Source organism: Lampetra fluviatilis, chromosome 53 (genome assembly GCF_964198595.1).
Source record: "Lampetra fluviatilis chromosome 53, kcLamFluv1.1, whole genome shotgun sequence".
Lineage (NCBI taxonomy): Eukaryota > Metazoa > Chordata > Hyperoartia > Petromyzontiformes > Petromyzontidae > Lampetra > Lampetra fluviatilis.
The window spans coordinates 2363920-2385572 of NC_136327.1; the positions used below are offsets into that span (position 1 = coordinate 2363920).

Sequence of the window (21653 nt, forward strand, 5' to 3'; positions counted from 1 at the left end):
ACATACATCAACTGCTGTGGGTAAAGTCATGCAGAGCCAGTGGTGGAAATTCCACATTCCCATGACGAGGCTAGTCTTTTTTCTATAAAGGATAGCCAACCACCGTTGAACTCCCCACAAATTGTTTGCTATATTATCACCCCGGAGGGATTATGGGCTGAGTCGATCCCCCATGCAGGATACGTACGTAGCCAACCGTGCTCATCGAAGGTGCGAGCTAATGAAAAACAAAAGCAATTTGCCTCCTTCCAATATCAGTCCCTCCACACACAAAATTATATTGTTTTAACTTAATGTCGAAAATGGTCCACTTTGCTCAAATGGCGCTGGAATGCTGCGCTTCCAGAAGGTTGTGTGGCTGACGAGTTGTATGAAGGTCACTTGTGTGTGGTGGGACAGATATGTGAAGGCTTGGGGCTGTTTCTTGTTTATATTGTACACAATGCCAATGTAATGCAACAGTATGCTAAGCGACTCTTTGTTTTTTCGGTGTCATTTAATAGGTTGCATGTATATGTACAAGTGTTTATAAAGCATTACAAAGACACATGCTTAGCATATAATCCTAAATCATAGCATAAGGAAAGCAGATACAATTGAAAGCATAATAAACCATCAGTAAACAAAACCAACATTTTTATTTGAAACGTACAATTGGAAGATATAATCTGTCCTCTGGAATTCGAAAGTCAAAAGAAGCTTGTCTTTCAATAACTGAGAAAGCGTTTGCGTTGTCAGCGAATTACAAATACAAAAAAATATCGCGCAATTTTTTCATTGCGGCAATTCAACGCTTAGGCACCATGACGTGGACGGTGTATGTCAAGTATTTGATGTTTGGTGGTGTTACATTAAACAGGCCATGCCTTGCGGATGAGACTGTGTGCTGTCTTAATTCAGGTGACGATGTTAAGCAATCATTCGTGGACTGTAAATGCCTCTAATTTCACCACCAATGCAGATTCCCACCACCTGTTCTGCCATCAGTGTCCACTCAGATGCATATTTACAACGTGAGGTATGCGAGCCTTGTGCAAGTGTCTTTTATTGACGGTCTATGCAAGAGCAGTACGTCACCTTAACGCAAGCTTCTAAACAATTTCTACCCTTGTTCCGAAATGACTGACGTTGCGAATTGTGTTGTCGTGTCACTACCACGTCATTAATACATTTTTGTTGGTTAGGCCATGTAAACGATCCGACCAAACTTGTGTTCATAACAGAGTTTTTTTTTTTGTTATATCGCGTAAATATAAATGTGTCGTTAAACCCGCAACCACTTGACAGCCAATTCGTAAGGTTTGTCGCGTAAAAAAAACATGCCAATTCATTACTAAATTGTTTTGTTAACGTGACAAACCTTACTAATTGGCTGTGTCGGGTGGTGGCGGGTTTAAAGACACATTTATATTGGTCGAGAAAGCCTACATGTTAAACACCCGCTATGGCCAAACAAATTAAATTGTCGTGTGTGCATGCTTTCAATGCGCCATGGCCATAACAACTGTTAAAAGCCACGGTGGCATGCGCCCAATCAATGACGTTCAGGAATGAGAAAGGAAACTGGCAAGTTGAATTAACTTGATGTGCACCCCCCCACATCAATTATTGCTGTCCGTTCTGCGAGCCTGCTGTTGCGTGAGCGTGTGACTCGGCCGTGCCGGGGCACGGTGTACAGGGGGCCGAGGCATGTGCCGTTTCCTGGAGGGGTGGGATTGAGAACGCGGCGATGTTTCCCTCCGACTCGGCGTGAAACGTGGCGAGCTGAGTTACATCGGCGTGGGAGGTCTGCAAGTGCTCGCTCAGCGCTTGCGCGTCGACTGTGGTTTGCGTCGCCACGTATTGTGCATCCGTCGTAGGTATTTCCACGTACTGCGTTTCCATTGAGGGTATTTCCACGTACTCTGTGTCTGTGCTGGGTATTTGCACATACTGTGTTTCCGATGTGGGTATCTCTACATATTGTGTGCCTGATATGTCCATGTGTCGTATATCCATCTCTTGTGCGTCCAAATGTTGTGTTCCTGATGTGACGATGTCCATAGACTGTGTGTCTGTTAAGTCCTCATGCTGTATAACCATGTGTTCTGCACCTTCTGTGTCAATATCGACATACTGGGCATCTTCCATAGGAATATTCACATGCTGTATGGTCATGTGTTGTGTGTCAGTAGTCGAGGTCTCCATGTGTTGTGTGCTAGGTATTAGTATGTACACATGTGTGTCTGGTGTCGAGGTGTCCATCTGCTGTATGTCAAGATGCTGTGCGTCTACCTGCTGTATATCCATGTGCTGCGAGTCTGATAATCCGATATCCATATGAGTGTACACCTGTTGCATGTCCAAATGTTGCGTATCCATGTGTTGTGCGTCTTGTATGGGTACGCCCATGTGTTGTGCTTCTGTGGTAGCCGTTTCTGGTGCAAACGTGCCCACGTGCGTGTCCACAAATAGCGTTTCTTGCGTGCCTCTCTCAATGTCCTGAGCATCTGACGTGTGCGTGTCTATATGTTGCGTGTCGGCTGTCGGTGTTTCATCTGCATGCTGCACAGTCTCATATTGTACGTATGCCGTATGCATCTCCTCGGCATGCTCCACACTCACATATTGTGTGTGTTCTGGAGGTGTCTCCTCTGATTGCTGCACTGTCACATATTGTGTGTGTGCATTGGGTGCCTCCTCTGTTTGCTGCACAATCACATATTGTGTGTGTGCAGTGGGTGTCTCTTCTGTTTGCTCCACAGTCACATATTGTGTGTGTGCAGTGGGTGTCTCCTCCGTTTGCTGCACACTCACATATTGTGTGTGTGCAGTGGGTGTCTCCTCCGTTTGCTGCACAGTCACATATTGTGTGTGTGCAGTGGGTGTCTCCTCTGTTTGCTGCACTGTCACATATTGTGTGTGTGCAGTGGGTGTCTCCTCCGTTTGCTGCACTGTCACATATTGTGTGTGTGCAGTGGGTGCCTCTTCCGTTTGCTGCACTGTCACATATTGTGTGTGTGCAGTGGGTGTCTCCTCTGTTTGCTGCACTGTCACATATTGTGTGTGTGCAGTGGGTGCCTCTTCCGTTTGCTGCACTGTCACATATTGTGTGTGTGCAGTGGGTGTCTCCTCCGTTTGCTGCACGGTCACATATTGTGTGTGTGCAGTGGGTGTCTCCTCCGTTTGCTGCACAGTCACATATTGTGTGTGTGCAGTGGGTGTCTCTTCCGTTTGCTGCACGGTCACATATTGTGTGTGTGCAGTGGGTGTCTCCTCCGTTTGCTGCACGGTCACATATTGTGTGTGTGCAGTGGGTGTCTCCTCCGTTTGCTGCACACTCACATATTGTGTGTGTGCAGTGGGTGTCTCCTCCGTTTGCTGCACACTCACATATTGTGTGTGTGCAGTGGGTGTCTCCTCCGTTTGCTGCACACTCACATATTGTGTGTGTGCAGTGGGTGCCTCTTCCGTTTGCTGCACTGTCACATATTGTGTGTGTGCAGTGGGTGTCTCCTCCGTTTGCTGCACAGTCACATATTGTGTGTGTGCAGTGGGTGTCTCCTCCGTTTGCTGCACTGTCACATATTGTGTGTGTGCAGTGGGTGTCTCCTCCGTTTGCTGCACTGTCACATATTGTGTGTGTGCAGTGGGTGTCTCCTCCGTTTGCTGCACTGTCACATATTGTGTGTGTGCAGTGGGTGTCTCCTCCGTTTGCTGCACTGTCACATATTGTGTGTGTGCAGTGGGTGTCTCCTCCGTTTGCTGCACTGTCACATATTGTGTGTGTGCAGTGGGTGTCTCCCCCGTTTGCTGCACAGTCACATATTGTGTGTGTGCAGTGGGCATCTCCTCCGTTTTCTGCACGGTCACATATTGTGTGTGTGCAGTGGATGTCTCCTCTGTTTTCTGCACGGTCACATATTGTGTGTGTGCAGTGGATGTCTCCTCTGTTTTCTGCACGGTCACATATTGTGTGTGCGGTGTGGGTGTATCAATATGCTGTGTGTGCGGTTCAGAAGTTTGCTCGTACTTCATGCCCGGTGTTTTTGTGTCTGCGTGCTGCAAGTCTGGCACTTGTATGTCCACCGTGATGATGTTGAGAGTGTGCAATTCAGTGGAGAGCAGACCTGTGCTGTGCACGTCGTCCATGTGTCGCTGCAGTTCGTCAGGCCGCGTGAACCAGTGGTCGCATGTTAGGCAGTGGTTCGGGCGTTCTCCCATGTGCTCCGTCAGGTGCTCTTTGAACTTCTCCCACTGTTGGAATGACCTCGTGCAAATCTGCTCAAACAAACAAACACACACACACACAAAGAAAAAGATCCCCCGTATAGCCTTAACAGACTGTTGGGGCAAGTGCTGTTAGTGACGATGTTGACACATCGCACCAGGTACTCATTTGAGGCTGAGTCGACCTAGGGGAGGCCCAGGACCTGTTCAGATAATCGTCACTGGTGTTGGCCTTGAGCGGGAATCAAACTCGGGTCGCCGGGTTCGTAGTGCAGCGTGCTAACCGCTACACTACTGCTCCCCACAAACACACACACATCCACCCACATCAGTTTCACATTCATTTAAGAATTTCCACAAATTATATACGTGTCATAAGAAGGCTCATGGAGCTGTAATTATTCAAGTTGGTTTTATCTTTCTTCATGAAGCGAAGAATGATTTGCGGCATCTTTCCGTGATTTAGGTACTTCATATCGACGTAAAAATCATTGTGAAGAGGCCCGCTAATTTTGTTCGAGCAACGAGTCCCGGATCTTTGATGGGTGTCTGCAGTTACACCATCCGGCCCAGTAGTTTCTCCCCGTTTTAACCCTGCCACCAATCAAGCTCGCGGTACGGCGCCCATCGCGGCGCCCGTTGCGCAGAGGGCATCTTCGCACCTGGCACTCGTACACCTTCCGGCGGCCCTTCTTGGCACCAGAGGCCGAGGAGCAAGCCTGCAAGTGCGTCTTCAGAGTGCCCTTCCGGCCAAACTGCTTGGGGCAGTTTGGGCACTCGAACGGCTTCTCGCCTGCAGCCCCCGACACGGTGACAAAGAGACAACGGCTCGCGGATGAAACACTCCCAACACATTTTAGCACCTCCAATTAGCATGGTTGGCCATGTACGGCGCGAAAGAAGTTCAACACACGTACATTTAACTACGATATTCTTAACGAGTAGTTTCTTTTTTTGCGGCCAGTATGATTCATGATTATTTGCTGGGTTAGGCCACGTAATGATCTGGCTGAATGTGTGTCGAAGGAAACCTCCACCACCGGACAAAGTGAAACAAATTAAATTTCCATGTGTAACTAGTAAACCTGTTATTGTTTTAGCTCACTAAATAGAAGCATTTGTAATGGTTCATATCTAGTTATTTCTTTTATTGTTTTGATGTCATGACGCAGATTTAAGAATCCGAGTCAAGTAAGATACTTATTCTGACTTCATCGATCTTATCCTGAAGATGCTTGACGCAGTTAAAAGCAAAACGTTGTAACTGATCGTTACATCTGGTTGTGAGACTTGTTTTTCAACCTACGGTGAGTTGACACAATAATAATTGGCTCGTTTTCAAATGCTTATACGCGTGAAAATTTAGTTTTCTTGGGCTATGTTTCTTTAAAGGTGCATTTGAAAAATTCGATACTCCTACTGGTTCACTGAACGGCACTCATTAATTCCTCCGCCCATGTTGACGACTGGGTCGACCAGACCATCTCATCCACAATGTACGTGTGTATGTTGAACCTCTTTCAGCTCTCCTTCACACGTGTTTACCCACCACACTGTACGGCTTAAAAACTCTATTTCCGCTTCTTCCTTCTGGTACTGCTCCACTTTGGAATTCCCTCCCATCGTCGCATTTTTTCCCAAACTTCTTCCAATAACCTTGCTCAATTTAAGAAACCTCTTAACTCACATCTCTTCGAACTTTGATCGTGCCGTTTGTTGCTAACCGCTTGACATTCATGTCATTTGGGCCTCATCAGCAACTGTGATCAAATAAAAAGCTAAACAGCTCCGTGGTTTCAACTTCAGTCTTCTTCGGCACGTCTCCTGTCCAACCTTTCTGGTCTTTTCCTAACTTCAACCTAAACCAATAAACACAGCTAAAAACAGTTGGCATGCGTCCTGGTACGATTTAAACGATCAGCAGCCGACACAAGAACAGGTCCCAATAGCACGCCAGCACTCGTAACCGACGTGTCGTCCCGGCAACTGCGTTAAGATGATCTCACCCGTGTGCTTTCTCAAATGCTCCTTGAAGTGCCCCTGATGGCGGAAGATCTTGTTGCAGTAGATGCAGGTGCGTATGATGTTGGAGTTTTGCGCGCCCGCGTCTCCACTCGCCTCGTCCTCATCCTCTTTGTGGTGACACGCCACGTGCTGCTTCCACGCACGCTCGCGCGTGTACTTCTTACCGCAGTCCTGAGCAGGCGCGCGCACGCGCACACACACACGCGGACACGGAAAACATCACACGCCATGCGAACGGGAGCTGTTTAGAATACTGTGTGTGCGCCATGGGGGAAAATAACTTGCAGCCCATCGCAAGCGCAACGTGAAGGCAGTCATCTGATCTCTTATCAAGTCTAATACGTGAAGCTTGTATTGAATTTCCCAACAGAATAACGGTGATGATTTTTTATACAGCGCCTTTTATGCTGGGGCATCTCACGAGTGATTTACACGCGAGAAGGACAATGCAATCAACGCTCCCTACTTGCAGACTCAGGACCGCTTTCAGGCCAGGTGATGAGTCACCTTGCGCCGTGCAGGGAAAGCTGCCACTGGGGGGGCACCCTTTCAAATGTTCGAGACGAAAATGTGACTCATGTCGCTGATTATACACTGGTCAACAAAAAACAAATTTTGGCCTGGACTTTTGCAGCTGTTTTAGACTAATTTCAGGGTGCAGATTCCAAATCTGATCTCAGATTTGCTCTATCACATCTCATTTTTATGCTATCGGCATACCCCATTTTCATTGATTTTACCCGAAATTAACTCTGTCACTTATGAATGCAAGTTGTTGCGAGTCAGTGACTGCTTTAGTGTTAAAATATGGTGCTGTATTTTTAGGATAGTGTGTTTATAATATAATTTTATGTACATATCCACATTTATTTAATATTTTTCTTCTGCAGTTTTAATTGAAAATGCAATATTTGATATCTCAAAAACCTGATGTGATAGACAAAAACTGATGCCAGATTTGGAATCAGCACCCCAAAATTACCTTAAAACCGTTGGAATACCTTATGCCAGAAAAAGTGTGTTGACCAGTGTTATACGTGTCAAGTGCTCCGAGATGCCCACCCCCCCATTGTCATCTTTCTCAGACGAGCCTGCACGCATTTTCAAGGCGAATGAGTTTCTCAACGTATGCCGACGACGCTGGCATGGTGCACACTGCGCGCGTGGTGAGAGGCACTCGGATCGCGTGCGTTGGCTCACCTTGCAGGTGAACTTGGGTCCCGCGTGAGTGCGCAGGTGCTCCCGGAAATGGTAGTACATGCGGAAGGAGCGGCTGCAGTACTTGCAGCAGAAGAGTCTCTCCTGAGGTGGCGGAGGTGGGGGTACTTCGCTTGTGGAGCTCACTTCTACCTCCACCCCGCCCCTCTCCACTAGCGCTCCTTCCAGGCAATCCTCCGTCAGCTCCAGCTCCATGGCCGGACACTGGCAAAAAAAGGTGAGATACACAGAATCAGAATCTGCATTTATCCTGTAGGAATCCGATGAGCTATTAAGCTCTTTTTATTTCGGTTTACAGATGTCCAGTAGGTACACCTTAGGATGATTAATTATAATATTAATTTATTTATACTGCAGGAGGAATCCGTTGAGCTATAAAGCTCTTTTTCACAGATGTCCAGTAGGGGCGTGTAAGAAAATTGCCACAACAAACAGTACAAAAACACGATAAAAGTGCCAAGTATAGGAATGGTAGCAAATCACGAAAACAAATGTTTATTTTACTAGGTAAAGCGCACTGAGCTATTAGCTTATTTTTCAGAAGCGACCTGGCCACAAATGAAAACTCAATGAAGTGGCTTATCACGTGGAAATGTATAGCAGATAGGGTTGTTGTTGAAAAAACAGCATTAACTTAATAATGTATTATCAGAACTTCAACGGGATAAATCAATCACGGACTTAAATAATAGCAATAATGATTCATGTATGGCACAGCGGTAGTGCATTCGACACTTGCTGCAGAGGTTCTTCGTTTGAACCCTGCAAGCCGCCCTGGTTAATACTGCCGGGGTATTAAGTATAAAATAAGTGGTTTGCTTCTAAGTAGGCGTGAAAAAATTCCATGATACAACACTTGTGTTGCCGGCGTTATGGTCCAAATTAGAATTGTTTAACCTACAATTTAGATTTTGCAAAGCCCCTTACTCTGAAACTACTGCAGACTATGTGAAACATAGCACTTTAAGATAATAGGTTTTTCCCCTTTTTTTCTGGCAACAAAACAGGTGTTAAGATGTTAAAACACCAAACTGAAACCTTATACAAGGAATCATGTCTGCATTAACCACAATGCTTGTGGTCAGAATGCAAACCAAAAACACTCTGATAATATATGCATTGTCCTTGAAACTGATTGGTCCACACCAGAGACAGCTTTCTTTTGAGCCTCGTCTCAAACGGAACGGCACGAATACCAAATGTATAAACCATAATAAAGGTTTTTTGGGTTAGATCATGACAATATAAATGTGTCGTAAAACCCACCACCATCCGACACACCCAATTAGTAATGTTTGTCATGTAAAAAAAAAGTGCCAATTAGTTACTAGTTCAGCACACCATTGTGTTGGAGAGTAAACCCACAATATTTACAATTCGAGTACTGCGACGTTTCGCCGGTGATTACAACAACCAGCTTCAAACAGCCGATCGGCCAGATTTGTGGAGAATTCCTCCGAACGTACTAAACTGTCACGATTATCAACCACTGGAGGTGCCGTGGGTGTACTCGGCGAGGAGGCAAATCGATTGGCGAGTGCTCACCTGCGAATCCTCCCCCACCTGCTCCTGCTCATATTTGCTTGTGATGTCAGCGAGCAGAGCCAGGGCCGATCCCCCCTCGCCCCCGCCACCGATCGCCTCGGTCGCCTGCTTCGGAGTATTCCCTTGCTGTGGATTCTTGGCACTCTCCGGGTTGGGCAACTCCGGCAGCGTTTCTGTCACGACCTTATGAGTGTCGAAGACTTTCCGGTGTTCCGTTGACTTTTTCGCACTCGTCTGCTTGGAAGTTTTCTGCCTGCAAGGCACAGCGGATGAGCGATGCAAGTCTGGCTCCTGTATACGTGTCACCCATGCTTTTAAGATATGAACCAACAAGATCCCTCAGATCCTCTGGTACTGGTGTTTTAGTCGTCTCAAAGGCCAGGACTAAGAACCTACGGGAGAAGCGGCTTTTAGTGTTTGCGGTCCTTGCCTGTGGAACAGCCTGCCAGGGGATCTGAGGACTTCAGAATCATTAAGCACTTTTAGAAATACATATAAAAACTAACTTTTTAAAACTAGCTTTTAATTAGAATTTTTCTTCATAAGTGACCTTCAATTTGTGCAAATTCACTGCTCCGATACTTTATTCTGCTTTCGGTCGCTGGGGTTGAAATAAATTGGAATTCGATACAATATCTGGAAAATCACTGAGAAATGTATATTTTACCATAATGTAGAAGCATAAATTAGATTTACCTTTTGTCTCAAGTGCTGAAGAAATAAATAAAGACACCAAATACACTTTGTTGCTGCGTATAATTATTTATTTATGAGATTCACTTTCAATAACATACTCTGATAATGTATGCATTGTGTTTAGAACCGATTGGGACTGTCTCTGGTGTGGACCAATCAGTTTCAAGGCATATATCATCAGAGTATGTTTTGTGTTTGCAATCTGACCACAAGTATTGTGGTTAATGCAGGCATGATTCCTTGTAAAAGGTTTCAGTTTGGTGTTTTAACATCTTAACACCTGTTTTGTTCCCAGAAAAAAGGGGAAAAACCGATTCTCATAGTCGGAATCAAGTCTAGAAGAATAACTGTGCCATCTTACCCAGGTCGTAAATAGGTGTCCTGACAACTATTTAACAATTATTTAATGTTGTATAGCATCATCCATGATAATTGCATCCCAGAATGCTGTAGATTAATTATATATAAGGGCTAATTCCTTTTTATAGGAACTACCAAGCAAATGAAAACTCTTAAGATAAAAATATCAAGTCAATAAATGACACAAAAAAAAAGGTACAAACAACAACAAGTCATCATCATGGCGAAATTCCTTTGTTAAGTCGCATCCCACATACCCAACTTCTTACACGGGCCAGGAAACCTTTACAGGAGGAAACAGGGCAAGCACTTTACTTGTTTGCTCATATTCTTGGTTCTTTCAGTAAAGTCGTGTAGAAGGGAAATAATAAAATAATATTAATATTAATCAATATTTTATTATTTCCCTTCTACGTGACTTTACCGAAAGAACCAAGAATATGAATCCCTGCAGTCACGAAAGCTTTAAATCAAAATTTGTTTGCTCATGTTGGGTAGCGAAGGCTCATGGGACAGAAATTTGGCCAGATCATTGGGGCCTCACCCAAAAATATATTACGAATCATACTACTGTCTGTGAAAATCTACATGTTGAGTCACGGTTACGAACGCAGTTATTTTGTACGTATCTTTAACTTCTTTAGTACCCTACGTAGCCAACCGTGCTCATTTTGAAACCCATACCTGGCCGTGAGCGTCCGTATCGCCTCCTCCATCTGCAGGTACTTCGCTGCCTTCAGAACGTTGGCCAAGCTCGCTGGGTTCATGCCCTCAACAGCGAAACGCGCCGCGTACGTGAACTCCAACAGGTGGCGAAACGCCTCCACGCTTACGCCTGCACCCACGCGCGCATAACATCAAAGCGCAGAGTCGATACCACAATGTCCTCTCTCACTGCCGCAGTGCTTTTTTAGTTCTTGCTAAATGGAGTGAACCGTGCACTTTATCGCGCAAGCTATATAAAGACACATGAACGGTACACTGATTTTTTTTTTACCGTACAGGCTACAGCAATATCCCGTCACTTATTAATCGTTATTGTCATAATTCTGAATAACCAGTAACAGAATAAAAAAAAATAGTTACCATTTCACCACACAAAGAGAAATGTCAAGCAATAAACAAAGCGAATTTGCCTTTTTAGCCGAGGTCGCCGATTCAATTCCATCTCCCTGTACATCATCACTAACCAAATTGGTAATTACTTTTTTGGTTAGGCCACAACAATCTAGCCAAATGTTTATTGTGAAACCCTCCACCACCCGACATAGCCAAACAAATACAATCATCACGTTTACAAGCGTCATTCAGACACAATTTGTCGAACTTCCATGATTCTATCCTGAATTCCTGGTCTCTGATCTAAAGATTGCTCTACATAGTTTCAAGCGAAACGTCGTGTATAATAACCAAATATGACTTTGTGAATTGATCTCAAACTTACTGGAGAGAAGAAACAATCAAAATTGGTGCATTAAACGTTTCTACATTTGACAGTTACATTCTTTTGGCTAAGTCGGGTGAAGGAAGGTTTCACAACACAAACATATATTTTTAAATGAATTAACAGATATTTGCATCATGCTCTATGACGTTACAAAATATATCAGAACGCAGATCCCTCTATTGGCAGATGTCCCTGCACGCCACAAAAGTTGAGAACATTCGGCTTGGCGACGGGAATTAGTCTGCCAGTAGGGGGCGATAATTGCCGTGTGCAGTCCCAACTGAGCGATTTTCCAGCGTAGCTTTTCGAATTTGGAAAATTCGGACCTTGACGCCAAGCACATGATGGCCGACCAATTTCCAATTATGTAAATGGGTCTTTAACATCCGCTCCAAGCGACGCAGACGGTGTGCAGTTAAGTTTAGGTGAGTACAAACCGCAGTAATTACATAGCGCGGGCCTGCCAGATTCCAACTGCGGTACTTTTGCAACAAGCGGCAAACACGTGTTACTGCTGGGCCATATAAAAGTCGGTAAATGAAACTTAAACAAAGCGTCCCTCCAAAAGATCAGCACACTGAATTCATCTACTTTGGTCGCACCTTGTAGAACAGGCAACGTTTTACGTGTTCAAATGGGTATGGTTCATCTCCTCGTTAAATAAAGGATACAAAAGCCGATACATCCGGTTTAGATCCGTGACTTGCACACTTATCCAGGAGCCTATTTGTTTTCAAGGCTTTTGTATATGTTCGACACGATTGCAAATACTCAACGTTACCGCCCCACGTCAACTGTTACGTGGGTGTCATGGGCACATTCTCACCCTCAATCTCGACAAGTGGCTCGTTGTGGAAGTCCTGGAAGAACGTGTGGAAAAAGTTACTGCTTGCAGCCAGAACCGCTCTGTGAGCTCGAAACTGCTGCCCTGTACACACACGCGCACACACACGTAGGAATGCAAATAGATAATTTTCAAGTGCACGTATATATACAACAACAAAGACCCCCGTATAGCCTTAACAGACTGTTGGGGCAAGTGCTGTTCGCGAGCACCTACAAAAGCCAGCAGGGAACATGAGGGGGTGGGTGGCCAACACCATGCTCGACCGCCTTTGTCTTCCCAGTGGTGATGTTTACACACCGGTACTGAGCACTTATTTGAGGTTTAGTCGACCGAGGGGAGGCACATGACCTATTCAGATAATCATCACTGGTGTTGGCCATGAGTGGGGGGAGTCGAACTCGAGTCACCGGGTTTGTAGTGCAACACACTAACCGCTACACACACACACACAGGCATACAGGCATATAGGCACAGGTAAATATATGCAAGAATTAAGGTTATTTAACAACCAATAAACAGGTAACCATTTTAGAATCAATTACAGGTTCCAAAAGTCCGGATCCCACTCAAATTGAAGCCGACATTAATTCAAATGAAGACAGCCAGACATCAGACAGTCACGTGACCTCTCTGTTATCCGAATCGAAGCTGCTGTCCCAGTTGGCCAATAGCGTAAGTTATAATTAGATCCGTTCAGATTTTTTTTGGCAACGGGATTTTGACAATTAAAAAATGCTGCGGGACCCATTGCCAGGGACATTTTCCGGCGACAGTTGCCCTAGAATGATGATTGGGGAGTGCGAGTCTCACCAGAGACAATGAGGGTGATGTCTGTGAAGTGTTCGTGCTGCCGCTGCTCGTTGAGTTTGTCCAGGATGTAGCGGAAGTGCGTGGGAACCTCATGCGCAGCCCACGCCATCTAAGGAACAATGGCCACGATTAACACGACACAAGCTGGAGAAACTTGAAACGGTAATGTGACAGTGATTTAACACGTGGGCTTTTTCAGCTGTTTCCTAAAACCCAGGAAGTCATCATTCTGGATTCCTTCTGACTTCCTGGATGTTATTTTGACTTCCTGGATTTTAGGGTTGGGCGACTTTCCTGAAGATACGTCGTGTATTTGCAAGTGAAACATCATATCCAAATGATGTTTGAGAGAATTGTTCGACTTACCGGTGAGCCGAAAATAATTGGCGCGTTCAACACCTGTACACATGACAATTAATTTGGCTGTTGGGTGGAGGATGATCTCGCGACAGAAATGTTGCCAAATCCAAAAATCTATTGCAAGTCGTTAAACGACGTTTAATTTGCACGTTGTGTTAAGCACGCAAATCGCATCTCAAAATTCCATTGTAGAAATAGTGCCATGCATGGAGGCGCAGGAAACGACAGCAAGTCCTTGTTTAACACAGTACATACGTTCCTAAAAAAGTTTCGTGTCAAGCGAAAACATTTTCCAGTAAATAATTTAACGGATAAAGTTTGGTGAGATATGATGTACGCACACGCACGGTGAGATGGCGGGACCGTATCATACAGCTCAGCCGCCAAGCTCAAGAAAGTGCAGGTAGTCCCCGACTTACGATATTTCGATCTTACGATGGCGATATGACAAAATAGTAAAATATTTTTCATTTCGCGCGGCAGGCAAACGCAGCAGCGTACGAGGTACGATACTGTACGTTGGGACGCTGCCGGGATGTACTGGACGCATATAGTTTATACACTACGGTACTGTAGATTGCTCTATTTTGCTAAATTATCACCATTCTTTAAGACTCCTGGGTAGGCTAGACCATCTTCGACTTACGATGGGGTCGTCGTAACGCATCTCCATCGTAAGTCGGGGACTACCTGTAGAATGTCGTCGACCGCTCAGTAACCGCGTTATAACGATGGGCCTTTTGTGTTGTAAAGGTGCGTGTTACGCGTTATAACGGTGCGCATGCTACATTGTCGCACCTACGACTGACACAGTTGGCTACGTACCGTGCAAAAGAAGTTTAACATACGTTGCGCGAAAAGTATTCCCCAAATGGAAGAACCGCGCTTTAGTGAAAATGCGTTATAGTGTGAACACGCGTTAAGCGAGGATTTACCACAAAACCCAGATGGAAATAAAAGCAGATATTGAACGTGGCAATAATTTTCCAAACTTTGTAGTCTTCTAACGGAAGGTTGGGCCATCTTCATTGTTTGTACATTTGGTGTGCCGGTTTTGCACAGGAGCCCTATGCCACTCTCCGTCCTCTTTGCCATGAGCCCCCCCACATTATTTTCCGTACGTACGGATTTGTATTTTCAGCGCATGTCGTACGGAAATTAAGGCGACACCTAATGTAACGTTCCTACAGGCACTTAAAACTTTAAATTCACGACTTCCGTTGTGATAACCGCGACCATCGCGATAACACGATTCGAACTCGGCAGGCAGGCCTGGCCATTACTGTGGGGGTATTAACCACAAAATGCTTGTCGCCATTTTCTTCAGTCCACGTTAAAGATTCCATGATGTAATTTGCAAACAGTAAGCCATTCGTCGTGGTGCAAATTTGCCACATTCGAAAAACGACTCAGCAAATCGCTCATTTGGGATTATAGGGCACGATTTTCCCCCTACTGGCAGATTCATGGCCGCTTGCAAGCCAGGTGCTGGAGCCACCTAGTGACCCCAAAGGCAGCTGCCACAGTGGGTCCCCACATCAATCGTCTGAGATGAGACGCGATGGATTTGACGATCGCCACGAGCGTAAAAACACCCAGACTCCGCCGAGTGACTCCACAACTTTGTCGAACTTGGGGCAGAATTTGCAAAAATAAATTGCGGAAACATTCCTGCGGAGGGAGCTGGTAGGAGGAACGTTGGGTTGCTCGCTCAATGGCCAGGGTCAACGGCGGCGTGGTGTATTCCGCAAATATGCCCGACTGTGAGGGCGGGCACAAGCCGGCGTGAGTAGGTTAAACGTTGAGTTTTATAAGGGCACCACGGGGTGACCAGCCCAGCCCCACCCCTCCCACCCAGCCCCACTCTCCCCTCCCCACCAAGCCCCTCCCCACCCAGCCCCTCCCATTTTTGGATGCACGACGGACGGACACAATAATCCCCTGTGGGCTGGTGGAACCAGGTGGTTCCTACCAGTAAAATCTCTCCTCTCGTGACGCATCTAGTCTCTTTGCTCACCCATTTAGCACCCATGTGGTCTCCCATCTAGTCTTCTGGCGTGTTTTTCCATCCAGGCACCCATGTAGTCACCCCTCGTCACCCCTGTAGTCACCCTCTAGTCACCCTTCTACCCACCCATGCAGTCACCCCCCCAGCCACCCATGCAGTCACCCATGTAGTCACCCCTCCAGTTACTCATGTAGTCACCCCCCAGCCACCCACGGAGTAACCCACGTAGTCACCCCCCAGCCACCCATGTAGTCACCCCTCTAGTCACCCCCCCAGCCACCCATGTAGCCACCCCTCTAGTCACCCCTCCAGCCATCCATGTAGTCACCCCTCTAGTCAACCCTCCAGTCACCCATGCAGTCACCCTTCTACCCACCCCTTTAGTCACCCCTCTAGTCACCCCTCCAGGCACCCCTCCAGTCACCCCTCTAGCCACCCATGTAGTCACCCAGGTAGTCACCCCCCCAGTCACCCCCTTAGCCACCCCTCTAGCCACCCATGCAGTCACCCCTCCAGGCACCCACATAGTCACCCCCCCCTAGCGACCCACGAAGTCGCCCCTCTCGCGTCCCCCCTCGTGTCTCTGCGCGCGCCGCCTCGCACTCAACTGACGTCATCACGCCGCGCCGATTACCGCCGCGAGAGCCTGCGGCGCGCGCGCGCGCGTGGGGGGGAGGGCCGCCTCCCTCCCTCCCGCCTCCTCCTTCTCCTCACCGCTTTCTCGAGCGCGGGCGACGTGGAGAAGAGACGCGCGCGGACGGAATGAGGTGAAGGACGACGAGGAGGGGAGAGCGAGGGACGCTAATAATGGAGGCCGCCGCGGTCCGTCTCTCTCGCGTCCCCTCTTTGCATTTCCTCACGCGCTTGGGAGGCTTCGCGCGCGCGATTGGCCAGGCCGCGCGTCACGTGGCCCCCGCGGGCCAATCCGCGCGCGCGCTCGGCGGGCTCGGCCCTCATCCGCTCTAGGGAATGTGAAGCGGCGGCGCTCACATTCCCTAGCGTGGATAGAATCCGGCGTTCACATTCCGTAGTGCACATAGGGTTAATGGGGGCGGGGCGGAGGGGTGCGCGGTCACGTGGGGGGCCCGCGCGCGGCAAGTTCGCCACGCGTGCTGGTTGTGCCAGGCTAGGTGCACCTTTGAGGCCAGGGTCCTCATCTCAAGAGGCGCGTGGGTAATTCATGAGTAACTTTGTGGGATTAACGGGGTGACCCATAAGGTCTGAATTGGTCTGTAATAGGGTAGGGCACTGATACTGGTAGGAACCTCCTGGTTACACCAGCCCACAGGGGATTATTGTGTCCGTCCGTCGTGCATACAAAAATGGGAGGGGTGGGGCTGGGTGGGGAGGGTGGGACTGGGTGGGGGGTGGGAGGGGTGGGGCTGGGTGGGGAGGGGCTGGTCACCCCGTGGTGCCCTTATAAAACTCAACGTTTAACCTACTCACGCCGGCTTGTGCCCGCCCTCACAGTCGGGCATATTTGCGGAATACACCACGCCGCCGTTGACCCTGGCCATTGACCGAGGAACCCAACGTTCCTACCAGCTCCCTCCGCAGGAATGTGTTATTGGAGGCATTATATTTCCGTCGGTAGAGACTCCGACCAAAACCACCACAAGTGCTTTCCACCTGAACAATCGCGCAGCAGATGCCCCCCTTGACGTGTCCTTCTGTGGTAGCCGAGTGCGCTATGATCCCCACTGTGATAAGATCAAAACAAGAATCGCCCTGCTGCAGAAAATTGCAGGAACCACTCTGGGGCATCTCGTGTGATGTGCTGAATTCTAATGTAAATACATAGGAATGTTAAAACAAAACCTATCTGCATATCGAATAAAACATGTAAACCTCTGCCTTGTATTGAAAATGTGATTTAAATAGCGCAGCTTTTGGGCCCCGGAATGGTTTGAAGCGCTTGTGTTTATTAGTCAATACTATACGGTAGTGAGTTTCCTACTCGATTTTTGACCCCCCCCCCATCGTCACACGACGTCACAAAAAGTCAGACCCCCCCTCAAATATGACGTCACAAAGCTTTGCCCCCCCCCCCAAATAAAACATGCTTCAAATCACTTTAAACTATTGTCATTGTAGTGCGTATTTAATGTGCCGCTGTACTCTGATGTTGTAGGAGAAAACATTTATTAAAACGTCCATTTAATTAAGTAGAACGTGTTGTCTATATTTATTTCAAGTTGCGCATTTTGATGTGACGTCACATTTCTTAAACCCCCCCCCTCGTCACACATCGTCACGAATGTCTGAGCCCCCCCCCCACCCTAGGTGCGTGACGTCATTTATGGACGGCCCCTAATCTTTACACACACAGTGCATGCCGTGGGTTTGATTCCGACCCTGACGCCTGCTGTATATTAGAGGATTCTATATTTGAAGCTTTCGTGACTGCAAGGATTCATATTCTTAGGTTTTTTCGGTAAAGTCACGTAGGTAAAAAAATGTAAATTAATAAAAGTAAAATACAAATAAAATAAAAATCACGACGTTTCGGAGGCAACACAAGCTTCTGTATTCAAGTGGAACCGTCACAGCACGATACAGCAATCGTCGTGATTTTTATTTTATTTTTATTTTACTTTTATTAATTTTTACACTACGTGACTTTACCGAAAAAACCTATGAATATATATTAGAGGAGTCGCGTGGATTTTTCTCCGGGTCCTCCGGTTTCCCCTCCACATTCAAAAACATGTGTTTCTAGTATTTAGCTGCTATACATGTCCACATGATAAGCCACTTCGTTGAGCTATCATTTGTGGCCAGGTCGCTTCTTTAAAAATAAGTATATAGCTAAGTGGGCCTTACCTGGTAAAATAAAACATGGTTTAGTTTAGCTCATCATGTTGCGTTCTCACTGCAAATTCGCTCCATTGGAACCTCCTTTGCCAGTAGCAAAATATGATCATTGGTTTTCTACCCTTTTATCTGGCAACAAAACTGACACCTTTTTTTTTACAAGGAGTCATTGATCACAATACCTGCGGTCGGAATGCAAACAAAAAACACAACTCTGATAATGTATTTGAGTTGTGTTTTACAGGTAGGAACAATGTTCCACACTGCCCACCAGGGATTTTTTGTCTGTCTGTTGTGCATAAATATATATATACTATAAACAGCTCTTTGATTGGTGGAGACCTACTGCCGGGGACGGAGAGGGGAGGGGCCTAAGGGAAAGGGGGTCAGGGGAGGGGCCTAAGGATATGGGGGGGTGGTCAGGGGAGGGGGGGTCAGCGGTGGGGCCTGAGGGAGGGGGGGGTCAGGTGAGGGGCCTAAGGGAGGGGGGGGGTAAGAGGAGGTGCCTAAGCAAGGGGGAGGCACCGATAGTTAAGGGGGCTGGCTACCTGGCTGGCTGCCTGGCTACCTCAAGTCAAGTTATCTTTATACAGGTAGGAACAACAGGTTCCACACTGCCCACCAGGGATTATTTGTCTATCTGTCGTGCATATTTGTCTGTCGTGCACGAATGCGCTGTCCAACCAAGTTTCTACCTGCCCACTCCGAAGGAACGTGTTTTGTTCGTTGTTGCCAGCTAAAAGGGTAAAAAAACAATTATGCTATTTCGCTGTTTGCCTTTGTTGCGAGTGGACGTGAAGGTGAGTGACTTTAGCAACTGTTGACGGAGTCGCACACGTAGTCACACCCGAATTAAATTTACATGTGAAATATAGGATATATGTTGCCATGACATCCCATATTCCAGTTTCTACACACATCTTGACGCACATACTTAAAACTCATTTATTAAGTAATCACCAACTTGTAACACCAAGTTTCAGAAGAAGCAACCATTACAAGTCCCCACTTTTAAATACGATGTTGTCATTAGGCTGTTTGCTAGTCATCACAAAATGTGTTTTTCAAATATATTACCACTAACACCATATGTGACTCATGGTATGACTAATACCATCTCAACACAAAGCATATAGAGCAGCTCTTTATGTCTGTCTGAATACAATGCCAACCACAAATTATTTTCACGTAAAAATAATTAGAAACAACTTCCCATCGTTCACTTGCCACATACAACATTGTAACCTCGGTGACCAGTTTAACTGAACACGTAGGTTGTCACATTCAATATTAGTTCATAATTGAGATGTGGGTGAGGCTATGTAGTGTCAACTTTGGCTGTGTAAATTGTTCTTTATATTGTTTTGCTATGTAAAATCTGTAATTCTGGAATGCTTTGACGTCAGCCAGCCAAAGTCGCGCTTAACAAATAGCGTCTGAGCTCCAAGGGCTTCACTCGGTGGGAAATAAACTTCTGATTCTGATGAACTGACGTGCTAGAACGCGTGTTCACGTGACAATTTTGATTTGTTTGTCTGCGTCGGGTGGCAAAGAGGGTTTTTTGACAACAAAACTTGAAAATCATTACATGGCCTAATCCGAACATCTAATACGAGTCTAACTTTTAACTGACACCTGTAAAAATGTCAATACTGTCACGAAGGAAGTGGCGAGGCAGATAAAGCCAATCACATTCAGGTAAAGGCACAAATCTGGAATTTCTCACGCCACTGCTGGTAGGAGACACCTCCACTACGAGGAAGTTCTAGATAGCACCCCCGACACTCCTCGAGTAAGCACGGTATTTGGTCTACTCTTCCACGCTGACGTCTTGAAAGAGATGGACGTACCCAAACTTTATCCCACTGCTCGCGACATGTTGATCAATTGTGGTACATGCGTTTAGAATGCTGAGTGGAAAGATGCTGGGGTTGGGTGGATTTGAGAAACTTTCCCCGGTCTTTTAATTTCCGGGATATGGAATCGAACCTGCTGCCTTTGGATTGCAAGTCACAGGATGGCCAAACATCACCAGTGGTGCGTGACACTTTCTATTCATTCGATGTCTCGGGCGCAGGGAGGGATTAACGGCACACACTTTTTACACAACCTAACCCGAAACAAAGCAATGATACGAATCATTGGTCGTGAAAGCCCACGACGTAAAAAATGAGTGAGTCATAATCTTGGCAGCGAAAAACCTACGTGTTCAGTAAATATGTCGTTTTCACAAACCAATTACGTATCAACCTATCCCATTGAAATGCATTTGCAAATCCACTGCTGCCTGCATATTGCGGGACTCGGTGGAATGCGACCTGTCCCCACTACTAGTATTTTAACATCGGATTTTCCTTCCATTCGGGCAAACCTCCCAGCTTTTTGACAACGTCGTCATTGATGGGCAAACCCCACTTTTGAAAAAAGGGGACCAGATTCTTGTTGACTTGCTTCGAGAATGTCTCTGCCCACAAATTCATCTTTCCTTTGTTGTCCAACCCTTTGGTATCGATGCGTTGATATGCAGTGAAGATCTTCATGAATGCTTCCCACCCGAATGCCTCCTGCAACTATAATCAAGAGAGAGGGGCGACGAGAGAGAGAGAGAGAGCACACAAAGGGTTAGCAAACGGCAACAGTCTTGGCCAGCAGGGCCAAAAATACTAATTTGTAACGTGCGCAGTATTCATTCACTCTCACTTTCGAGAGATCGTTTACTTCAAGGACCGGGAAACCTCAGACAAGCGGGAACACAGCCAGAACTGGCCCCAACATTTCCCAAGCTCTGCCATCCTGCATTGGTACGCTTGACCAGCTCCACCAACGTGTGTTCATACGTGTGAGAAAAAACAAACCCCAGGGCAGTTCCGTGGACAAGTGGATTTCAGGATCTCCACCTCCCGCGGATTACGGGAGCGGTTGCAAACCGCGGGCGCGCCGCAAACTCTTAGGGTTTGTAGATCACCAGGAGCACAGCTTATTGGAGTTCTGATGTTACTTGCGTTGGAGACCCCGGCAAGAGTGCACGGTAATTGTGCTCCAGGTGCAGTCCCGCAATTGTGCTCGCTCACGCCACTACCGGAGGAAGGGCTGTCACTGGAGGGAGCTCTGGTGAACACCCTTGAACATTTTTGGCCTATTCCATCCACGCTGGCCAGACGTCTCGCAAGTGGTGTGGAGCGCCCGCACTTTAGACCCATCGCACGCGACCCGTCCATCGACCTGTGAGGTCGCGCGTTACATTCCGCTGGGCGGACGGAAACGGAGGGATTTAAGATAACTCGCCCAATTCTTTCAACCGCTGTGTCCGGGAG

The 21653-nt window shown here is 46.8% G+C and overlaps 1 protein-coding gene across 2 annotated transcripts; it reads right to left on the reverse strand.

Annotated features, from left to right (window-relative positions):
* Positions 1–499: 499 nt before the first annotated feature.
* On the reverse strand, positions 500–16480 carry LOC144949285 (uncharacterized). 2 transcript variants are annotated; one of them, XM_078879226.1, is made up of 9 exons: positions 16240–16480; positions 13158–13266; positions 12327–12428; positions 10738–10888; positions 8998–9250; positions 7435–7656; positions 6216–6405; positions 4872–5002; positions 500–4260 (listed from the first exon to the last, which is right to left on the reverse strand). In XM_078879226.1, exons 2-9 carry the CDS (start codon positions 13264–13266, stop codon positions 1606–1608), a joined length of 3813 nt encoding a protein of 1270 aa, XP_078735352.1. In that variant the 5' UTR covers positions 16240–16480; the 3' UTR covers positions 500–1605. The 2 variants fall into 2 exon arrangements, with proteins under 2 accessions (XP_078735352.1, XP_078735351.1); XM_078879225.1 differs by lacking the exon at positions 16240–16480 and adding an exon at positions 15535–15670.
* Positions 16481–21653: the final 5173 nt, after the last annotated feature.

Coding starts and splice junctions, on each gene's coding strand:
- LOC144949285 (XM_078879225.1), bottom strand. CDS start 15,561: ATGGGAGACCACATGGGTGCTAAATGG. Junction 13,267..15,534: donor ACCACATGGGTGCTAAATGG/GTGAGCAAAGAG, acceptor ATTGTTCCTTAG/ATGGCGTGGGCTGCGCATGA. Junction 12,429..13,157: donor CATCACCCTCATTGTCTCTG/GTGAGACTCGCA, acceptor GTGTGTGTACAG/GGCAGCAGTTTCGAGCTCAC.